This window comes from Pleurodeles waltl, chromosome 9 (genome assembly GCF_031143425.1).
Source record: "Pleurodeles waltl isolate 20211129_DDA chromosome 9, aPleWal1.hap1.20221129, whole genome shotgun sequence".
NCBI lineage: Eukaryota > Metazoa > Chordata > Amphibia > Caudata > Salamandridae > Pleurodeles > Pleurodeles waltl.
In genome coordinates, this window is record NC_090448.1 from 791524106 (window position 1) to 791542951 (window position 18846).

Here is an 18846-nt window from a genome sequence, read left to right on the forward strand (position 1 = left end):
TGATGTTTTCGTACAAGACTGGAGGAAGAGCAGGGGATATGCGTTCCTACCATTTTCAGAGATCAGAATGCTTGCGGCAAAGGTAAAGAGACAAGGAGCAACATTGGTGTTGGTAACTCCTCTTATGAGGTCGCAAGCTTAGTTTCAGATTCTTCTGGAACTTTTTTTCAGATTGTCCAGTCCTAATTCCCCATAGTCCAAATGCTCTGAAAGATGCTTTTGGCAGGTAGATTCAGCTGTTGCGGGAGGGACACTCTGATTGCTGCTGTGGAGAACTATAAAGCATGATGAGATGTTTCAGAACTTCAAACCTCATCAGTAGTACTTGGCCAAAATCTACCACTAAACGGTATGGTTTGGTGGAGATGGATGGAATCTGGATCCTGCAAGAGTGAATGTAGTTCACATACTCAATTTTCTGTCAGAGTTAGTGGACAAGGGACTAGGCTTGTGCATGATTACTAATAGTAGATCTGAGAATCCGACCAGTCACTTACACTCTTACAGATTACCTGTGGGGGAATACACTCTGGTCTGTAGATTGATTAGAGAAGTGAGACTATCAGTGCTTCCAGAACTAAGATATTCATATTTGTTTGATGAAAACATACGTTTACGACTTCTAGAGTCTTTGCAAAGCAACCAATTCCTAAGCAGGAAAAAATTATCAGGCAAATCAGAGAAGCTTTTATTTAAGTCTCATCTCTTGCAAAAGAGTTTCAGGTGTCACGGTGCTAGATGTATTTTCTAGGATATTTACTCCCAACAAGGTCACATTCATGGTATCTGGGAATACCAAGGTTCACACCAGGCTGGTTCAGTATCCAACCTTTCTTGATAATCCAAGGTTGTCTGTAGTAAGATGTTTCCACACACAGTGATTGAAGACGAACCAGTTACTTACCTTCGGTAACGACTTTTCTGGTGGGTACATTAGCTACCTGTGGATTCCTCACGGTCCCACCCGCCTCCCCGTTGCCTGTCTGGTCTAACCAAGTTGTTCTTGGGTGTGCTCCTCTTGGTACTTGAGGGCTTGTACATATACTATATATATATATTGATTTATGTATTTATTTATTTAAAAAAAAGATCTTGAGTTTTTGGAATGATGTGTTTATCTTCGATATTATTAAACATTGTTATTTGATTGGTTGTCTCAATGGCCTATTAGTCTCAGGCACGTAAAACATTTTGGTACTGACGTCGGCGAGGACCTCTTATTGCCTGTATGACATCAGACGGCGTCGCATGGGCAATTGTGACGTCCTCGTCGACGTGCAGAAGCTAGGAAGAAGATTTCCGTCAGATGCTGGTGCAAGGGAGTATTCAATAGGTGAGGAATCCACAGGTAGTTGTATCCATCAGAAATTAGGTCTACTGGCACGGCATAATTATTAATTGCAGTGAGGAAGGCCTATAAACCAGCTGTGTCTCCTATAACCAAGGCAGACAGTGACAGGTCAAAGTGTGGGGTACATTCAGCGAGAGGGACCATAGCATCCAAACCTTTTGCCTTGGGAGGCCACTTTTTGAAGATATCCTCAATGCAGCAGATTTAGTCAGCTGACTCAACTTTCAAAATGTTTCATTTCAAACCAGTAATAGGGGTGGCATAATTGTTGATTAGTAACCTTAGAACTTGCATAATCCAAACCTGACACAGAATGTAACATTTCCTAGCTACTTTAAAGGAAAGCTTCAGTCCTTTTACGGACATGGAGGAAAGACTTATCCTACTCAAATATTACAAGTATTAGTAACCCAACTGGGAAACACCAGATCGATTGGTACATATGGTATAAGTATTTTTAAGATGCCTATAGTGGGATAGTATATTATTTAAAGTGAAGTTTAAACTTCAATTGCTTGTGGTTAGAAGTTGGAAACGAAATTCTGATGTTCTCTTTTTCTTGGAAAGGAACTGACTAGAAACAAGAACACTAATGGGAAGACTGGTGGTGGGTTTACTTTCACAGAAAGAAAGACGTTCTTCTTATTGTGAATTGTCTTATATGGAATTGGGGCTCTGATTATTGAACGTTGTTTTTTCTTGCTGTAAGGACTTGTGCGACATGTGGACCTATTGTTAGTAATACTATTGATGTTGATACTGTTTGGGCTGCTAAGTAATAAAGTGAAAGAAGTAAAATGCAAAAGCTTTGTCTCTGTGTCCTTAATAGAATTGAAATTTTCCTTCACAGTAGCCACAACATTTTACATTTCACCTTATGACTCGCTATTACACCACCCTACACTTCCTGTCTCTTCCATTCACTCTTGCCTGTGTTTTTCATCCAAGGCTTCCCCCTTTTTAACTTTTTTTCCCGTCTTGTTCTGGGTTAAGGTCTGATGAGGAGAAAAAATAGTTCTTCAGGTTTTCATTGGCCATCTCTTGGTCAAACGTGCCGTTTCACGCGACTGAAAGTATTTCTTTGCAAAAAACTTTAGACCAAGGAACCCAAAGCAGCCCTGGCAAATTTTGTCAGACCAGCCCCCATAAGGTGCATAGCAAGCAAGCTTGACCACTACAATGGGGCTTGGTGGGTGGCGGTATGAGGGGGGGTGTTCTCCCCCTCCCCAACAAAATTTGGGACAAACGTTTTAAAAAAATGCATTTTACAACACATTTTCCTTTATATATCCTATTGTATTCATTTATGAAGCATAGTAAAGAATGGCCTTACAGTGCAGGGCTGACTTTATTCATGATTTATTTCTACCCAAACAAACCCTTTTTTAGCAAAATTGGGGTAATCAAATACTGAGAAACAACATAACCTTCTAATATGTACCATGCAGTTTGCATGCAGCTCTTTGATTGAAGTTCATAGCTCACTCTGCTAGATTATGATTGTAATTTATGAACTGCAGACTAACAAAACGAGCTCTGTGACATGACAGCTGTGTCATGAAATACTGGTCTGTGATCTGCAGCAAGCATTTTAACCCTCTGCACTACCTTAGATGAGTCAATACTTCCACTATACAAAACCACATCTCTCTCCGGCAGGTACAATAATCACCAGAGTAATCTTGGCACTTTTTTTTATGCTTGAAAACTGTTGGATATACAAGGAATTCTGCAGTGTTTTTAAAACTGCTGCTGTGGTACAAAACCGGCACCCAGTAACAAAAGCGCCCCTCCCACCCTTCCAGCCCCCCAGGGAAACAGCAGATTCCTGGTACATCTGGTATGCCTGGTCTGGCCTTGGTAGTCAATCGATCACCTGCCTCCTTATTCAGCTCAGGTTGAGTGATTTGGGTTAAATGTTGGTATTTAACTTCAATGCACCTGTTGTCAAAAGTCTTACCAATTAAGTTATAACTACCGCTAGTTCTTATCTGCAGTGGCGTAGCGTGGGTTGTCAGCACCCGGGGCAAGGCAAGTAATTTGCGCCCTCTAACCCGTGGATTTTAGCACTCGCGAGTGCGAGCGCGCCCCCCCCCCAGATGTTGCGCCAGGTGCGGCCGGCCCCCCCTGCACCCCCCACGCTACGCCACTGCTTATCTGCAATTCTAGTAAGACCGCTATAAATGTCTCAATCGAAGATATAAGGGTCCATAATACCAGTGTATAAGCTTCAATCAAGGAAGGTGCAGAGTGTAAAAAAGCTCTGCCACACATTAACTTGGGTCAGCCTAAACATCGAACACAACATAAACAACCACTAGCAAAGCCAATTGGTTGAGCCAGTGAAACCCACAGGCTTTTGCCAATGCTTGTTTTCCCCTCCCAGATGGCCACACTGCATGTGCACGTAGGGGTGGTGGCTATCTTGGAATGATTTTCTATAAAGCAAAAGAAAATAGAATTCCAAGAGATCTGCCATATGTGCATACAGAGGTGTATGAAGGCCATCTTGGATGGGCTTTTCTTGTGCTTAAGAAAAAACAGTCTAAGATTTGAGCAAGCATGGTTGGCATCCACCTTCAAAAGATTTTTTTATATCATAAAAATTAATTTCAAGATGGCTGCCAGTGACCGTGCCTGTCTGCACATATATAGTGATACACTACCGCCCGTTTTAGCATTATATTTTACCATTTCATGTTGGCCTGCAGCCATTTTCAAACAGTACATTAAAAACAATACTATGTGCATAACCACTAAAGAAAAGACATCTACGGTCCAGTAGCAGTGTAGAGCTACTGGGCCTCGCAGAAATAAACAAGCATTTGCAATGCTTTTACTTGAGTTAAAGCTATTAGCGTTGTAGACTCCTAAGCTGACTTTTCTTGCCACATAAACTGAAAAGTAAAACAGTTTCACAGAAGTGAGCTGACGGCTGCCATTAGCGCAAAGCAAACACACAAAAAGAAACATAAGTTCGCTCCATGTAAGCGTCAAAAGTGCAGTTATCCATGTAACCGTCAAAAGTACAATTATCCATGTAACCGAGTCAACGTCATGCAAAGCGCTCAACTACTGCCCAGCGAGATCGCGCTGCCTATGAACTAAAGAGAAGATGTAGTCCGGAAAACATGGAGCCTCATATGTTTTCAGTAGTTGGCCGGTGCACTCGAGGCGGGCTAAACACCGGAGAAGGCATGACATATGCATGCCTTTCACTAATAAAATCAAGTGAATTGTAAAAGGCAAGCCGACGAACCAACCAAACTGATAGGCAGGGCATGGGCATGGTTACAAGCCTGTAGAGAGATAACACCAGGGATGGAGCCCTTTGCACTTGACCCTAATAAATAACAGAGAAGAGAGTACTAAGTGGAGAGGCAGGGAGTAATGGATGGATCTAGAGAGAGTTGCTAGTGATCACACGAGACATGTGGACTCTCATGGAGTTCTGACAATTATTCACAACAGGTCCTAGAAAACAATCAGTTGAAGCAAAACCTAAAATGCCTGGTTTAGATTAGTATACCCCAATATTCCCTGGAGTACGATTTGTTGTTGTTCATATTTTTCTGCGGGAAACACTGGTTTCTTTATTCTCTGAAGATTTTGCACATTTTAGAAATTTGCCACAGAATATGTACTGTTTCCTAAAATTTCAGAGAGCAAAGGCCTTCAGAAAACATTGGAAAATAATGTGGGTCAAGAGGCAAGGACTAAACGGCTAATAACACTTTTGTAAATTAGTGGGGGTTAATCTACTGTAAGCTCAGGAGGGCTGCAAGCTGGACTGGGAATTGGGCACCTGGATAATGAATGTTTGAAAGGAATCTGCGAGCCGGGGTTCAGCTGTTCATCCCACAGGGACAGTCTTTCACGCACTATTACTGCATGAGTCAAGCGCTTGTACATTCTTAGGAAGACAACCAAAGGGGACAGAGTCAGGGACGTAACTGAGGTCCCAGAGGGGTGTGTAGGTGTATGTGAATTCTTTTCAAAAGTGATTAATCAAACTCATTTTACAAAACTCACGTTAACTGGTTCATACTGCCACAGCACCAGGCCTCATTGAGCTAATCGTCTGACAGTCATTATATTCAAATAAACACACTTCTTTAAGCTTTTCGCTAAATATTTATTTTACAGGTATAACAATATTAAAGCTGAATTTGGAATTTCCTTCTAGTCCTCTTTTTTGGTGGGTGAACTCTCATTTGCTTCGAATTGCTGTACTGGCGGCGCAGAGCTTTACTACGGAGTGTCATGCTCCCCGGCTCTGATCACAGGAAAGGAACAAATAAATCATGCGTTCTTTCCTGAAGAGAAGTAAAATAGTGCAGGTTTGCGCCAAAAAAGAGGATGTGTAACAAGAAAAAGCAGCTAGGCAATGGAAGAAGCTTCAGAAACTGGCCACAAACATGACTGATTCCTAGTCGCTCAGCAGGGAGGCAGCCCGTAATAAAGACATGCTGAAGCCATGCATCTACCAATATCCAACACCCGCGACTGCAGGACTTTGCACATAGAATCAAAACATAAATGAAAGAAAAATCACATACCTAAAGTGAAGAACACTCATAGGGGTGAACTCTCAGAGTACACAGAGAAAAAACGCCAATTGTCTTGGAGAAAGGATATGACATAACATTGAGAGCTGCCGACTTTGGAACTGGGAGATCCAGTTCAAGTCTCAGCATCAGCAGTTCAAATAAAACTATAAAAGTTTCAATACAAGGAGCAGTTAATTAAATAAGTAGAATAATATTTAACATGACGCATGGTGCCGAGCCACGTAGAGAAAGGATCGCGGCTGGGATTAAAGGCAAAACTGAAACCAGACAGGAGTGAGAAATGGCCATCACACGCTGTAAAAGGAGAAAACATGAACGTACGTGAACGTAGTGTGATGGTCAACAAAAATATTTTTGGGGTGAAAAATCACCTAGGAAGGAACTAATCACACAAAGGAGGAACATTTAGAAAAATGCACTAATACAATGGAGGCATTTAAGACAAGAACAACAAAGAACGAGTGGCAAGAGTGGGCGTGGTTAAAGCCCATAGAATGAATACAGCATGCCTTGCAGCTAGAGCTGCCTAGGCTCGACCTAAAAAGAGGCATCAGACAACATCTGCTGGATCCTACAAACAAACACAGAAAGCAAGCGCTAGTGATGAGGCATTTCTGGTGTGTCTTGTGTGCAAGCAGAGTGAGTGATTTGGTGACATATGTCTGTATGCATGAGCTGAGTTGCCATGTTGAGTATGTAATCTGTGAGAATGTCAATAAGCATGAGATGCTGGTGACTGTGTGGTGTGCTGGTACAGGAGCTATAAGGCTGATGCTGTAACACTAGAGCCTAACATGAAATTTAAAAAATACCCTCCTAACTGAATGGCTTCTGACACTTTCATAAAGAAACCTGCCCTCCAACTACAGCACAGGTCGTTCCGTAAGGTCTCTTTGAATAGTTTTTTCCTTAATCCTACAATATCTGGAGAAGGTCTAAATCCAGAGGTGAATGTACTAGTGAAATTTCTTATGGTTAGACTGAGGCATTCAGGGATGGAATCACCTCCAGATTTAGCACTTTCTCAAGAAATCAAAAGATTTTCCATTGACACCCAAGTCTAAATCTAGCCTTTGGTGTCAAGCGTTCTAAGTCCATCTACCATTTATTGTCTTAAATTATGTGTTTTGTAAGAGGCAGCATGCTACCCTCAACACACAACCAGAGGCCGACTCTTCAGGCACCCAAAAAACAATTAAAAACATCCAAAAGCACCCAGCACCCAAAGCATGCAGCTATCGAAATTAGTCCCTGCCAAACATACAAGTGTAATATATAGGAGGACTATCACAGCAGACAGATCCAAACTAGTAAAACACACTTATGCTTTAGAACCCCTATTCACATATATTTCCAACATATCTTTCAGCCCAGTGTCTCTGCCAACTATACAAACATAGACAAAGCCTTTTTCAAAATGCCTTCTTTCTTTGATAAGTTTGTGTGTCAAGTTCTATTGGTGGCTAGTTAATGTAAGAACGAGTTAAGGGGTTGGAAGAATGGATGGATGAGCAAATGAGTACACTGATAGATGGATGGGTAGGGAACGTAAAATGATGATTACGTGAGTGCATGGATGGAATATAGGCAGTTTCATATCCTGATCCCAACTAATTCTTTCCTCGCCTCCCAAATTCAGGCCATCCTATTTTTAAAAAAAGTATTAGCAGACATACAGGGAAAAAAGAAAGAACAACAGAAAGTAAATATACAGCTCAAATCATGACCAAACATGTGGATCAAACCTATATAAATGATATATGAGACCACATCATTCTTTATGCTACAAAAAAACAAGCAACCGATAATCACTGTTGTCTGGTGAATCATTAATATACCATTTCCTTACCTAGCGCAAAAAAAGAGTCTTCAGATACAATTAAGTGGTACCGAGAGTCAGTTTCCAATCCACCATGTCCTAAAGTGCTTGATGGAATAAAGGGCAACTAAAAGTGCTAAGAAGTATCCTAACAACACCATAACAGTGTCTTATATTAGATGCTATATTCCCTCTCTTGTTGTTCCTATCTGGAATAGAGATCTTCCCATCTAATGTTGAAGATTAGCCCATTCCACAAGGAGCACCAAGATTTCCTCCCCTTCTGCCTCAATCCTTACATTCATATAGCACACTCTCTAAATTCAACATTGAAAGGAGGCGCCCAAGCCATTATTGAAAGGATGAGGGTTGAAGATCAGGCCATGCTGCCCCTATGAATATACAGCACATGGGCCTTGCCACAAAAATTTAAAACTCCCTCTTAATAGCAGCTGGTGTCTCGTGTACCCCGAGGAGCATGACCGTTGGAGTGACTACCAAATGAATATTAATCACTGTACCCAAGAACTTAGAGATCTCAAACTAAGCAGATCTAGCTTAGGGCACAAAGAAAACATGTACAAGATCAGCTTCAAATGACTTACAGCGTGAGCAGCATGTCCCTTCATCCCCCCCCCCACCATTTAACAATTTTACAATTTTCGCAGAGGTGATGTAGAGATCGGAGATTGTTTTGTAGTGCTGTACCTGAAGCCCCCAAAAGAAGAGTATAGTGCGGTCGAGCTTGAAAGACTCGTAAAAAACTCAAATCATCTGTTTCAAGTCTTAATTGTCATTTGCTCTTATGCTTCTTTAAATCCTCATGTTGGTCACAGCAAAGGATTGAATATATCAAACTAATTGCGACATTCGCAGCCCCAGTCACTACCTCCAAAAGTGGGACTTTAGAAAACCCACTGACACCGACAGACCTTTTTTATACAGAAAATCACAAAGCTGCAGGTACTTGAAGAAATCTCTGTGGTTTAAGACAAATTGACCCCGGAGTTCCTCTAAAGTTGCCAGACTGACACCTTGAAATAAATCCCAAATTTTCTAAGCCCCTGTTGCCCCCATCTCACCAGACAGACATGGTGAAATATATCTGGCAAAAGGTTTTTTTTGAAGACCGGGGTATACCAATTACACCGACCTAGCCCCAATTTTGCCGCCAAATAGTCCAACCCCTGAAAGCAGCCTCCAGCACTTTAAATCAACCCTTTTTGTAGTTGCTAGGTTCTACCAGCGACAACAGCAGAAGTTTGACACTGTCCCAATTAGCAACTCATTGATATTTGGTGTGTAATTTTGGAGCCCTTGTACCCTCTCTTTGCTTATAAACAGAGGCCTTGTGAATTGCAGAGTGGCTGTCGTCTCCACTCAGGAATGGAAGCCTTCACCACCTGGATGAGAGAAAGCTGCCTCAAGCTCAACTTCGACGAGACTGAGATCATCATCTTCGGAAACTCCACCCCCCAGCTTGGGACGACTCCTGGTGGCCCACATACCTCAGCGACCCCCCTGCACCGACTGAGCATGCCTGCAAACTAGGCATCATCCTTAACCCCTCCCTGTCCATGACCCACCAGGTAAACTCAGTCGCCTCCTCCTGCTGGCACACACTCCGCAAACTTCAGAGGATCGTCGGATGGAGCCCAGGTGACTGTCACAGGACAATCACCCATGCCTTAGTCACAAGCAAGCTCGACTACGGCAATGCCCTCTACGCCAGCACCTCAACTGGAAACATCAAAAAACGACAACTCATCCAGAACGCCTCCGCCAGATTCATTCTGGACCTCCCACCCCCAGAACACATCTCCCAGCACCTGAGGACTCTCCACTGGCTACCGGTGAATAAGCTACTCACCCACACATACAAGGCCATACACAATGCAGGACCAGCCTACATGAACAACCGTCTCTCCTTCCACACCCCGCCAGATCCCACTGCACCACCCAGACCTAAGACCTCAGACCTCTCTCTTTGGATGAGGCCCCTCCCCTCCCGTGCCTTGAGACTCCCACAGGTGAGTGGCTGCACTTTACAAAAACTGATTGATTGATTGATTGATTCAACCTTAGATTCGGAAGGGCCTAGCTGCCCCTTTCCCTGGGCAAGGACAACCATTCATTCGCCCTCCGGATCTTCCCAAATGACCAAATAAATCTAGCGATTATGGCTCCCATGCCTGCGAACCATTATCTTTCAAATTCTACTGGGATAGCCCGGAACAGGTAAAGGAGCTTCAGTAGCAATAGCATTTTAACAATGTTGCAACAGCCCATTACCTACAGGTCCAAATTATTCCTACTCACTAAATGCTGTTTTGCTTGCCTCATTATTGAAGCCATATTTAGTTTAACTATTTTATCCACTTCAGCACTAATACAAATCCCCAAATATGCTGCATGTTCGACCTTCCGTGCATCTTGCGTAGGGGTGCAGCTATTCGCAACTACCTGAGTATTACTACCATTCAAGGAATACCCCAAAAACTCTACAAACATATGTACTTCCACCTCCATTTCCCACAGTGCGGTGTTCGGATTGACAGTTACCACTGCCATAATCATCTGCGTAGGCTAAGACTTTCGTGTCCCAGCCGTAGCGCCTAACTGACAGTATATCTAGGCAGGCTTCTATTTGCGGAGTAGGGAATCGATGTATTGCGCAAACAGTAATGGAGAACACGGACACCCCTGCCTGGTGCCTCTTTCAATGCATATAGGGCCTGTCTGTCCTACCATCAACTAAAGGAAAGCTACAGGTTTATATTAGATGGCCTGCACTGCTTTAATGAACCACCCTCCTAATCCGAGCGTACCCATGACCTTCCCCAGATATTCCCAGTTGACACTGTTGAATGCTTTCTCTGCATCCAACAGAACGAGGGCCATGGGCCTGCCCACCACTCTGGTGGCATCAAAGGGTGTTATACCCCTTTGAATATGATCAGTGGTGTCCCTGCCAGGGATGAAGCCATGCTGGTTAGTAGAAACTAATTTAGTGATTACGGCACTCAGCCATGTGCCCAGCACTTTTGAATAAATCTTCACATCGCTATTTATTAAAGTTATGGGCTGATATGACCTAGGGTCGCGGGGCCTTTCCCTACCTTAAGAATATTATATTAGCAGTCGACCAAGATTCTGGGGGCCTCTGACCATTCAGAGCTTGTACAAAGAGCTCCAGCATCACTGGGAAGAGAACCAGGCGGAAGGCTTTATAGAATTCTAATGGGATTTGGTCAGCCCCAATGACCTGCCATGGTGGCAGTTGTTGGAGAGCAGCGCCTATTTCTTCCATTGTACATTGCACACTCAGGCCATCACACTCCACTTGAGTAATTCCACCCATTCTAACACTGCACAAAAACAGAAATGGGGTCTCTAGTTGGCAGTGGGTTGAACTTTGTCCAATTAGGGACCCTCACTCTAGTCAGGGTAAGGGAATCACACAACTGAGATAACCCCTGCTCACCCCCCTTGGTAGCCTGGCACAAGCAGCCCGGGTTATCTCAGAGGCAATGTGTAAAGAATTTGTGTGTACACACACAGTGAAAACACCAAAAAGGGACTCCACACCAGTTTAGAAAAATAGCCAATATTTATCTGAATAAAAAAAGACCAAAATGACAAAAATCCAAAATATGCAAGCTAGGATACAATTTTTTAAAGATTAAATCTCAATAAAGCGCTTAGAAACACTAGCTCCAACTGGGGCTATCACGACGTCGTTGATGAAGTCGTTCCCAACAGTCAGATGCCACTCGCAAGGGATTGCAGGCCGGTCACAGAGTCGCACAGACCCGCAGCTACAGTACCCTGGAAAACTATGGGAAAGCAAAGATTTTGCAAGGAGTTGGGAAGGTGAGGGGTCGCTGAAGCCGGTGTGGTGTTTCTTCCTTATTGCTGCCGGGGAGGTGAGTTTTTGGTTCCTTACTGCTACCGGAGAGGTGAGGCATTGGTTCCTTACTGCGAGGCAGGGGAGGTAAGGCGTTGGTTCCTTACATTTGCAAGGGAGGTGATGTGGCATCGGCTGCAAGGTGTCGGTTTCTTGCGATCCGGCAGTTGATGAATCCAGCAGGCCACGAAGTGCGGCAGTGACTTTGCGGTGTCAGGATCACACCACAGAGCCACAGGTTCTGCTGGAGTCAGAGTCGGGTGTCCCAGACGTCAGGGACCCGGCACTCAGGAGTCACGATGTGGTGGGACTTTGAAGGCGCTGCAGCGGTGTCGGGCCTGTGGCATCAGTTGTTGTACTCAGCGGGGCCCACGGCTCTGATGCAGGCAGTAGTGAAGAGTCAGACAGCGGAGCAGTTCTGAAGTCGCTCTGGAGTCGGTGCCATTGGTTTCTTCTTGGTTACACCAGAACTCACTCCCAAAGGATCAGGGATGGGATTTGGCACCACTTGGCGAGCCAAGACTCTCAGCAAGAGAGCCCATGTGCTGGTAGATGAAGTCTTTGATGTCCCGAAGACTTCTAACAGGAGGCAAGCAGAGTTCAAGCCCTTGGAGAACCTTGGAAAGCAGGATGTAGAAAGCAAAGTCCAGTCCTTTTCTCCCAGGACAGAAGCAGCAAGCAGCAGGCCAGCACAGCAAAGCAGGATCTAACTCTTCTTCCTGGCAGAATGTCCTCAGTCCAGAAGTATTCTGAAGTTGTGGTCGCAGAGGCCCAATACTTATGCTCATTTCTGCCTTTGAAGTAGGCAAACTTCAAAGGAAAGTATTTGTAATGCACAAGACCTGGCCTTTCCTGCCCCAGACACACTTCAGGGGGTGAAGACTGCTTTGTGTAAGGACAAGCACAGCCCTATTCAGGTGCAAGTGTCAGCTCTTCCCTCCACTCTAGCCCAGGAAGACCCATCAGGATAAGCAAGGCACACCTCATCTCCCTTTGTATGACTGTCTACAGTTAATTCACACACACCCCAACTCCCATCCTGACCCAGGCATATATTCCACAACCAGGCAGAGACAAAGAATGGTTATGCAAAAAAATGCCTACTTTCTAAAATTGGCGTTTTCAAACTTACAATTCAAAAACCAACTTCACCAAAAAATGTATTTTGAAATTGTGAGGTCAGAGACCTCAAACTCCACATCTCTATCTGCTCCCAATGGGAAATTACACTAAAAAGGTATTTCAAGGCGATCGCCATGTTAACCTACGGGAGAGATATGCTTTGCAATAGTGAAAAACGAATTTAGCATTATTTCACATGTAAAACACACCAGTACATGCCCTACCTTTTAAATACACTGTACCCTGCCCATGGGGCTGCCTTGTGCCTACCTTATGGGTGACTTACATGTAGTAAAAGGGAAGGTTTGGGCCTAGCAAGTCGGTACACTTGACAGGTTGAACTGGCAGTTCCAGACTGCCCACACAGACACAGCAGTGGCAGGTCTGAGACATGTTTACAGGGCTACTCATGTGGGTGGCATAAACAGTACTGCGGGCCCACTAGTAACATTTGATTTACAGACCCTGGGCGCCTCTGGTGCACTTTACTAGGGACTTATTAATAAATCAAATAAGCCAATCATGGAGAAACCAGTCACCCATACAATTTAGACAGAGAGCACCTGTACTTTAGCACTGGTCTGCAGCGGTAAAGTGGCCAGAGGTCTAAAGCCAACAAAAACAGGTCCGAAAAAAATAGGAGGAAGGAGGCAAAAAGTTTGGAAATTACCCTGCAAAAAGAGCCAGGTCCAACAAGTGCCATACTCTGTTCTCCCACTACAGGCAGAGCTCAATATAATATTTCATAGTAGCTCCTGAAGAATTCCCTGAAGTCTCCAGGAAGCAAGATCAAACCACCCTGTGCATCCCTTATTTAATTTATTATGTCAATTACCACTTTCTGGCGAGTATGTCCTGCTAAAAGGTGCCCTACAGGCTCATTATAGTCATTGCATTCCTGATGCCTAGCCATGAATTTCTCAGCTATGTTCTTAACCATAATATCATTAATTGCAGCCTTGACAATTGCGATCTGCTGTTGGACATCGGCAAGACCTGTCCTCTCAGCAATTGCTGACGCTAATCTGGCTTCTGTAAGGTTAAGATTCTGGAACAAGTCCCTGATCGAAGATTGATTCTATTTCGGGCAACTCAGACTATACCTCAAGGTCTCCCACCAGACATCTGCTTTAAAAGCATCCCATACCACCCTTATTGGGGCACTACTAACATTGAATTTCAAAAATTAATGTATCCAATCATTCATATGTTGAACATAAATTGGATCCCCTAGGAGACCTCCTTCAAAGGACCAGCTCCGCCCATTATTTTTGAGCCCTTCTGCTAAATTCAATGACTAAATGATTATGCTCTGACATAATCAGAGGGTATAATTCTATACATGCCCCAGTTAATAATTCTGGTGTTATAAAAAAATCCTCTTAAAGAGTCAGAGAGCCATGCGAGCTGAATAATATGTAAAACCAGGGTCAGGTGCTCTAAGCTTAGGCCACACATCCACCAGTCCTAACTCCTTCTCAAATCTACACTGAGCTCTATACACTCGGGGCTTACGGCCTGTATACTGGCCGTAATTGAAACTGGTTCTCTCTCTCTGGATAGTCAGAGATCCACTGAAGTTCACATCACCGCATAGGACATGGGGGTGGGCCAAGCTGAGAGCTCTACTGATAAGAATTCTAAACCCCACGGCTCATCCACTATCAGGCCATTCAGTGAGGATAGAGTGAAAGCTCCTGCATTATGCTCACAGTTAATAATAGCCCATCTCCTATAGTTATCTGCAGAGAACCAAGTGAATACACACCGCTTGCCACGGGCAAGTACAGCAACACCCCTTACCTTTGTGTTCTGGGTGGTGCAGAAAGGATGCATTTCCGCCTCATTTTCCACCGCTATAAAGCTGACTCCTTCCAATTAGGAAATGCACAAGACAGGGATGCTCTCTATCCCCACTACTGTTTGCGCTGATGATTGAAACCCTAGCGGAGTGGATTCAGCGAGACGCACTCTCCTTTTGGGCTTGCCAGCATAGTGCAGTCAAAGTCAGAAGAGAAATATGTAGCACTGTGCGTGTTTGCATTAAACAGTGCAATAACTGGTAGCCAGCTACATTACCTCTGGAAGGGGGGGGGGTGAGCAAAAACCTACACATCCTTTTTGAGTTAGTGGATATCGCCTGCTGCTGCTTATTTATGCCAAGTGAGGGGATTACAACTGAAAAAGCATCACCATATTACCCTGCTGCCATCATCCCTCCACACAAGCCCAAACCTGTATTTCAGATCCCAGGGACCACTGTGGTGCTGGGTGTAAATTAAGTAGAATCCTCCTTCCTTTCATTCTTAACTTTCTCCTCAAACATTTTCTCATTCCTTTTTGGTAAGAGATGACATATGACCGCACAGCAACACATTAGCACATGGCAAAGAAAAAGACTGTGCAATGTCATCAAGGCAACCATTTTAAAACAAGCATTGGCAAATTCAATCTGTTGTGCTTTAATGTGCAATGCATGTAAACTCAGACCTTTAAAAAATTACGTTTAGATACATTGCATGCACAACTGATGTTTATTGCATTAAATTCTGCTACCTTGGCTTTGCACATGCTGGGAAAAAGGGGTATAAATGACAATTTCTGTATATGAAGCATTTAGGAGATAAAATTATTGCGGCAAACAGCGTGATGATTCAGTGTATTTTTTCAGAAGTAAAATAGTGCCTTATGCAGTCTAATGGAAGCATTTCTTGGAAAGTGCATTGTTACACCAAAGTTGAGAGTGATACTCCTCAAAGCGGGGCCAAAGCCTAATCTATATACAGTTTATGCAGCTACTACCAATAGGACTCCAGAAAGCTGCACTGTCAAGTCAGATCTAATTAACTTTAGAGTTACCTTTATAGCATGTTTTATCTGCACCTTTAATTGCTGCCAATCACTGTAATATAAGAATACTAAAAACCTGCTAAACATTTTGTTCAGATCTAGAGGCTTGCTCATTTAAATTCTTATTTTATAACATATTCCATATCCAAATGGCCAGTCAGGCTATTCCAAAGTGGATAAATAATAGCAATGAAACAAGTAAAGAATTAGTCAGCCATATTGTGCAGTAAATGCAGGTCAGTTCCATAAAAAATATTGGGAAGTTATTGTTGGTTGCATTCTTTTGGAATAATGAGGAATACCCAGCAAACCAATCCATCCTCCTAAATACAGAGTACAGGGAACGATAACAGGGCAAACCAACAGAAGGCATCCCATGGTCCAATTAATGTGCCAACGCAAAACTAAATAGCAAAGTATCTAAAGTAGATTCATATTGGAAATGGATCCAGCAGTCCCGACTAGTGCTAGCTGGGCTGAAACCCTTAAAAGTGAAGCGCACACTTACAGCTGACTATAGATTAGTTGTATAATGGTCAATCCAGAGAGGCTGTTCATCAAACAGTGGTAGGCTTGACTAAGGTTTGGGCTTCAAACACATATTGTGGAAGCTTCAAATGCAGAAAGAGTAATGTACGGCCCACTTAGTGATAGAACTGAAAAATACTGTACATTGCTCTTTCCTATATCAAGAGCAGCTTCTGTATGATGCTAGCTAACTTTTTTTCCAGAGGATCAAATAATGTATGTCTTCTGCCTTTGCTGTCCTAGGAGTAGAACTTGTAAACTGGGAGCATTTTCTTTCACACAGGAGCAAATATTGTACTATACTAGAGATCGGATACTTAAGAGAACAGATATTAATGGTATATATTTGAATGTGAAGAAAAATAAACGAATGCAATTTTGTTTTTCTTTACAATGCGGACATGACGACCCTGAACGCGTGGTAATGTGGTATGGCGAGAGGTACTGTGGTATGGCGAAACACATGTTGGATGTTGTGAAGATTAACAATAGGGGCTCTTCGCAACATTTGTGGACATTTCAGTAGCGTTCCTGAATATCGGGAAGACTACTGTGGCTGTTAAATTGCACAATAGAGGCTTGATGCAATCTTTGTATCTGTAAATCTTATTGCAGAATATTATTTAATCTTTTTAAGTACTGGAAAAAATGTATGGTATAATAAAATCAGTATGTTATATCCTTACTTTTCTGTTTTTTAATAGTCAACGCCCACCCAATTTAAGTACCCTTGAGGCAAGTATCAGAAAGATGAGATATAAAATTATTTCCCTCATAGACAACAGTGTCACGTTATTACCTCCAAAAGCAGACAGTCCCAAACACCAATCTGTTATTCTAGGAGCATTTGATGCAGAGGGCCAGCCTTTTTACTTCCAGTGCAGGAGATAAAATAAACAGAACTATCCTTGTACACATGTTGGTGCGGACGTTGTACAGTTCAGTCCCGTTACTTACGCGGAGTGGGGGGGGGGAGATGCCATACCTTATTTCAACTTCCACAGGAGCCTACAATGCCAGCATCTAACTGAAACAGGAGCTGTCCTGCCGCCAACAACATCAGCTGCCGTGAGGACCGTGAACAGTCACTGTATGACTCACAAATGGGAGACTGTAGGAGGGAGCATGAAATGCAGTTCTACAACATCATTAATATAGGGTTCCCCGCTGTGCCCCAGCACTATCCGCACCAGTGACATACCAGGCAGAAGCCTTAGAACTAAGCTAACTGCAATAGCAAGGAGGGGGGTAAGAGCCGGCGCGGTGCTCAAACAAATATGAAAGAATACCCGGTTCTTGTGCAACGACCACTGTATTTGAAAAGTACAAAAACTGGACTTTTTTTTCCCTGGGCAAGAAGATGCTGGTTTATTAGAACACAAAGGGTTGTTAAATTGTGAACAGCCTTTTTTAGTGAGTCGTGATAGTCAGTAGAAGCAGTTTAGTAGTGGGACCTTGCCAACTCTGCAGAGTAAACACAACACTCAATGCCCCATCTCTATTCTTTCTCATGATGCTTCAGAACACATCCTTATGTCGCACTGTGGGTGCCTAGATGCCCTGTCTAACACTCCGTATTCCAAACCCATTTCTACATTTCATTGTGTCGCTTACCTCTCAACAACCCATCACATGCTCTCTTCCCTACCCGTAGCCTCTGGATTACGGCAAAATTCGATATTTAAGAGGGCGAGCCCTTAAAAGTAAATGAGGGATAAACCATTTTCTGGGTGATATGAGTTAGTTTTAGATTGACATTCCTGACACATATGCATGCGTGACTATCTTTTTGCAAAGTTAATATCCTCAAATACGAGGAGTTGACGAGTATCATTGGCTCTTTCAACGCCACAGAGTAGCAAGACCACAACATCCATCAATAGCTGGCAAGCCCCTCCCTTCAATACCCTCTTTACATCGCTGCACAGCGTGGCGGCGACAAGTTCCTCCCTGTCACCCTCCAAGGGTGTCCTCCCTCTTCTCACTCCTCCATGGGATGGGATACGTCACGACTCGCTATACCTCGCAATCTTCGACAGGATGCCCACTTCCCCTCACCCCCTCTATGTAGTGGGACGTTTCTCTTAGCCTTTCATAGATGCCCTCTCCTCCACCCTTCAGAAGATGCTCACTCCCTCCGACCCAGACCATCATATGCCGCTCGATAGTGTGCCCTCCCCGCATACCTTGAAGACATCCCCGTAGGTGCCGCTGCCCACCCTCTGGATGAGCTCGTAGTCCCTTAGCGGGTCCTGTAGGGACACGTCCCGCAGCTGCAGCACGGGGGGGCCCGAAGGGCCACTCATGGCCCGAGAGCCGCTGGTTCCGTTTCCTCTGGGCCGCTGTCACAGAGCAGCAGGGAGAACAACACAGGGAGGGCGGGGGAGCAGAGATCCGGGAGGCGGGAACCACGAGGCCTGGCCCCCGGGGCCGAGCTTCGGCCCACAGCTCAGCCCCAGCACGCCCACTTAGCCGCCCTGTGCGGTCCCAGTCGCTAAGCCAGCCCCCGGCTTCATACACCCGCCCAGGCCCGGTACAGCGTACTACCCCGGCAACGGCAGGCTGAGACAGGATCGTCAGTCTTTAGCAGCGTGAACTGCCGTTAGATCGCTTCATTGAGTACTCGTCCGCCAATCATTGACATAGCCATTCACTTGGCTTTTGTGTAACACATTTTTTATATTAAGCTTCCGTAAGG

At 44.1% G+C, this 18846-nt stretch overlaps 1 protein-coding gene across 2 annotated transcripts in view; it reads right to left on the minus strand.

Annotated features, from left to right (window-relative positions):
• MAP4K2 (mitogen-activated protein kinase kinase kinase kinase 2) overlaps positions 1–18546 on the minus strand; it is a 305818-nt gene extending 287272 nt beyond the window's left edge. Inside the window, exon 1 of one of the 2 annotated variants that reach the window (XM_069208012.1) lies at positions 18335–18546. In XM_069208012.1, coding sequence (XP_069064113.1) covers positions 18335–18454 — 120 coding nt within the window. In that variant the 5' untranslated portion in view covers positions 18455–18546. The remainder of the gene's footprint in view (positions 1–18334) is intronic. The other variant, XM_069208011.1, reaches the window with a different exon arrangement.
• Between the last annotated feature and the right edge of the window lie 300 nt (positions 18547–18846).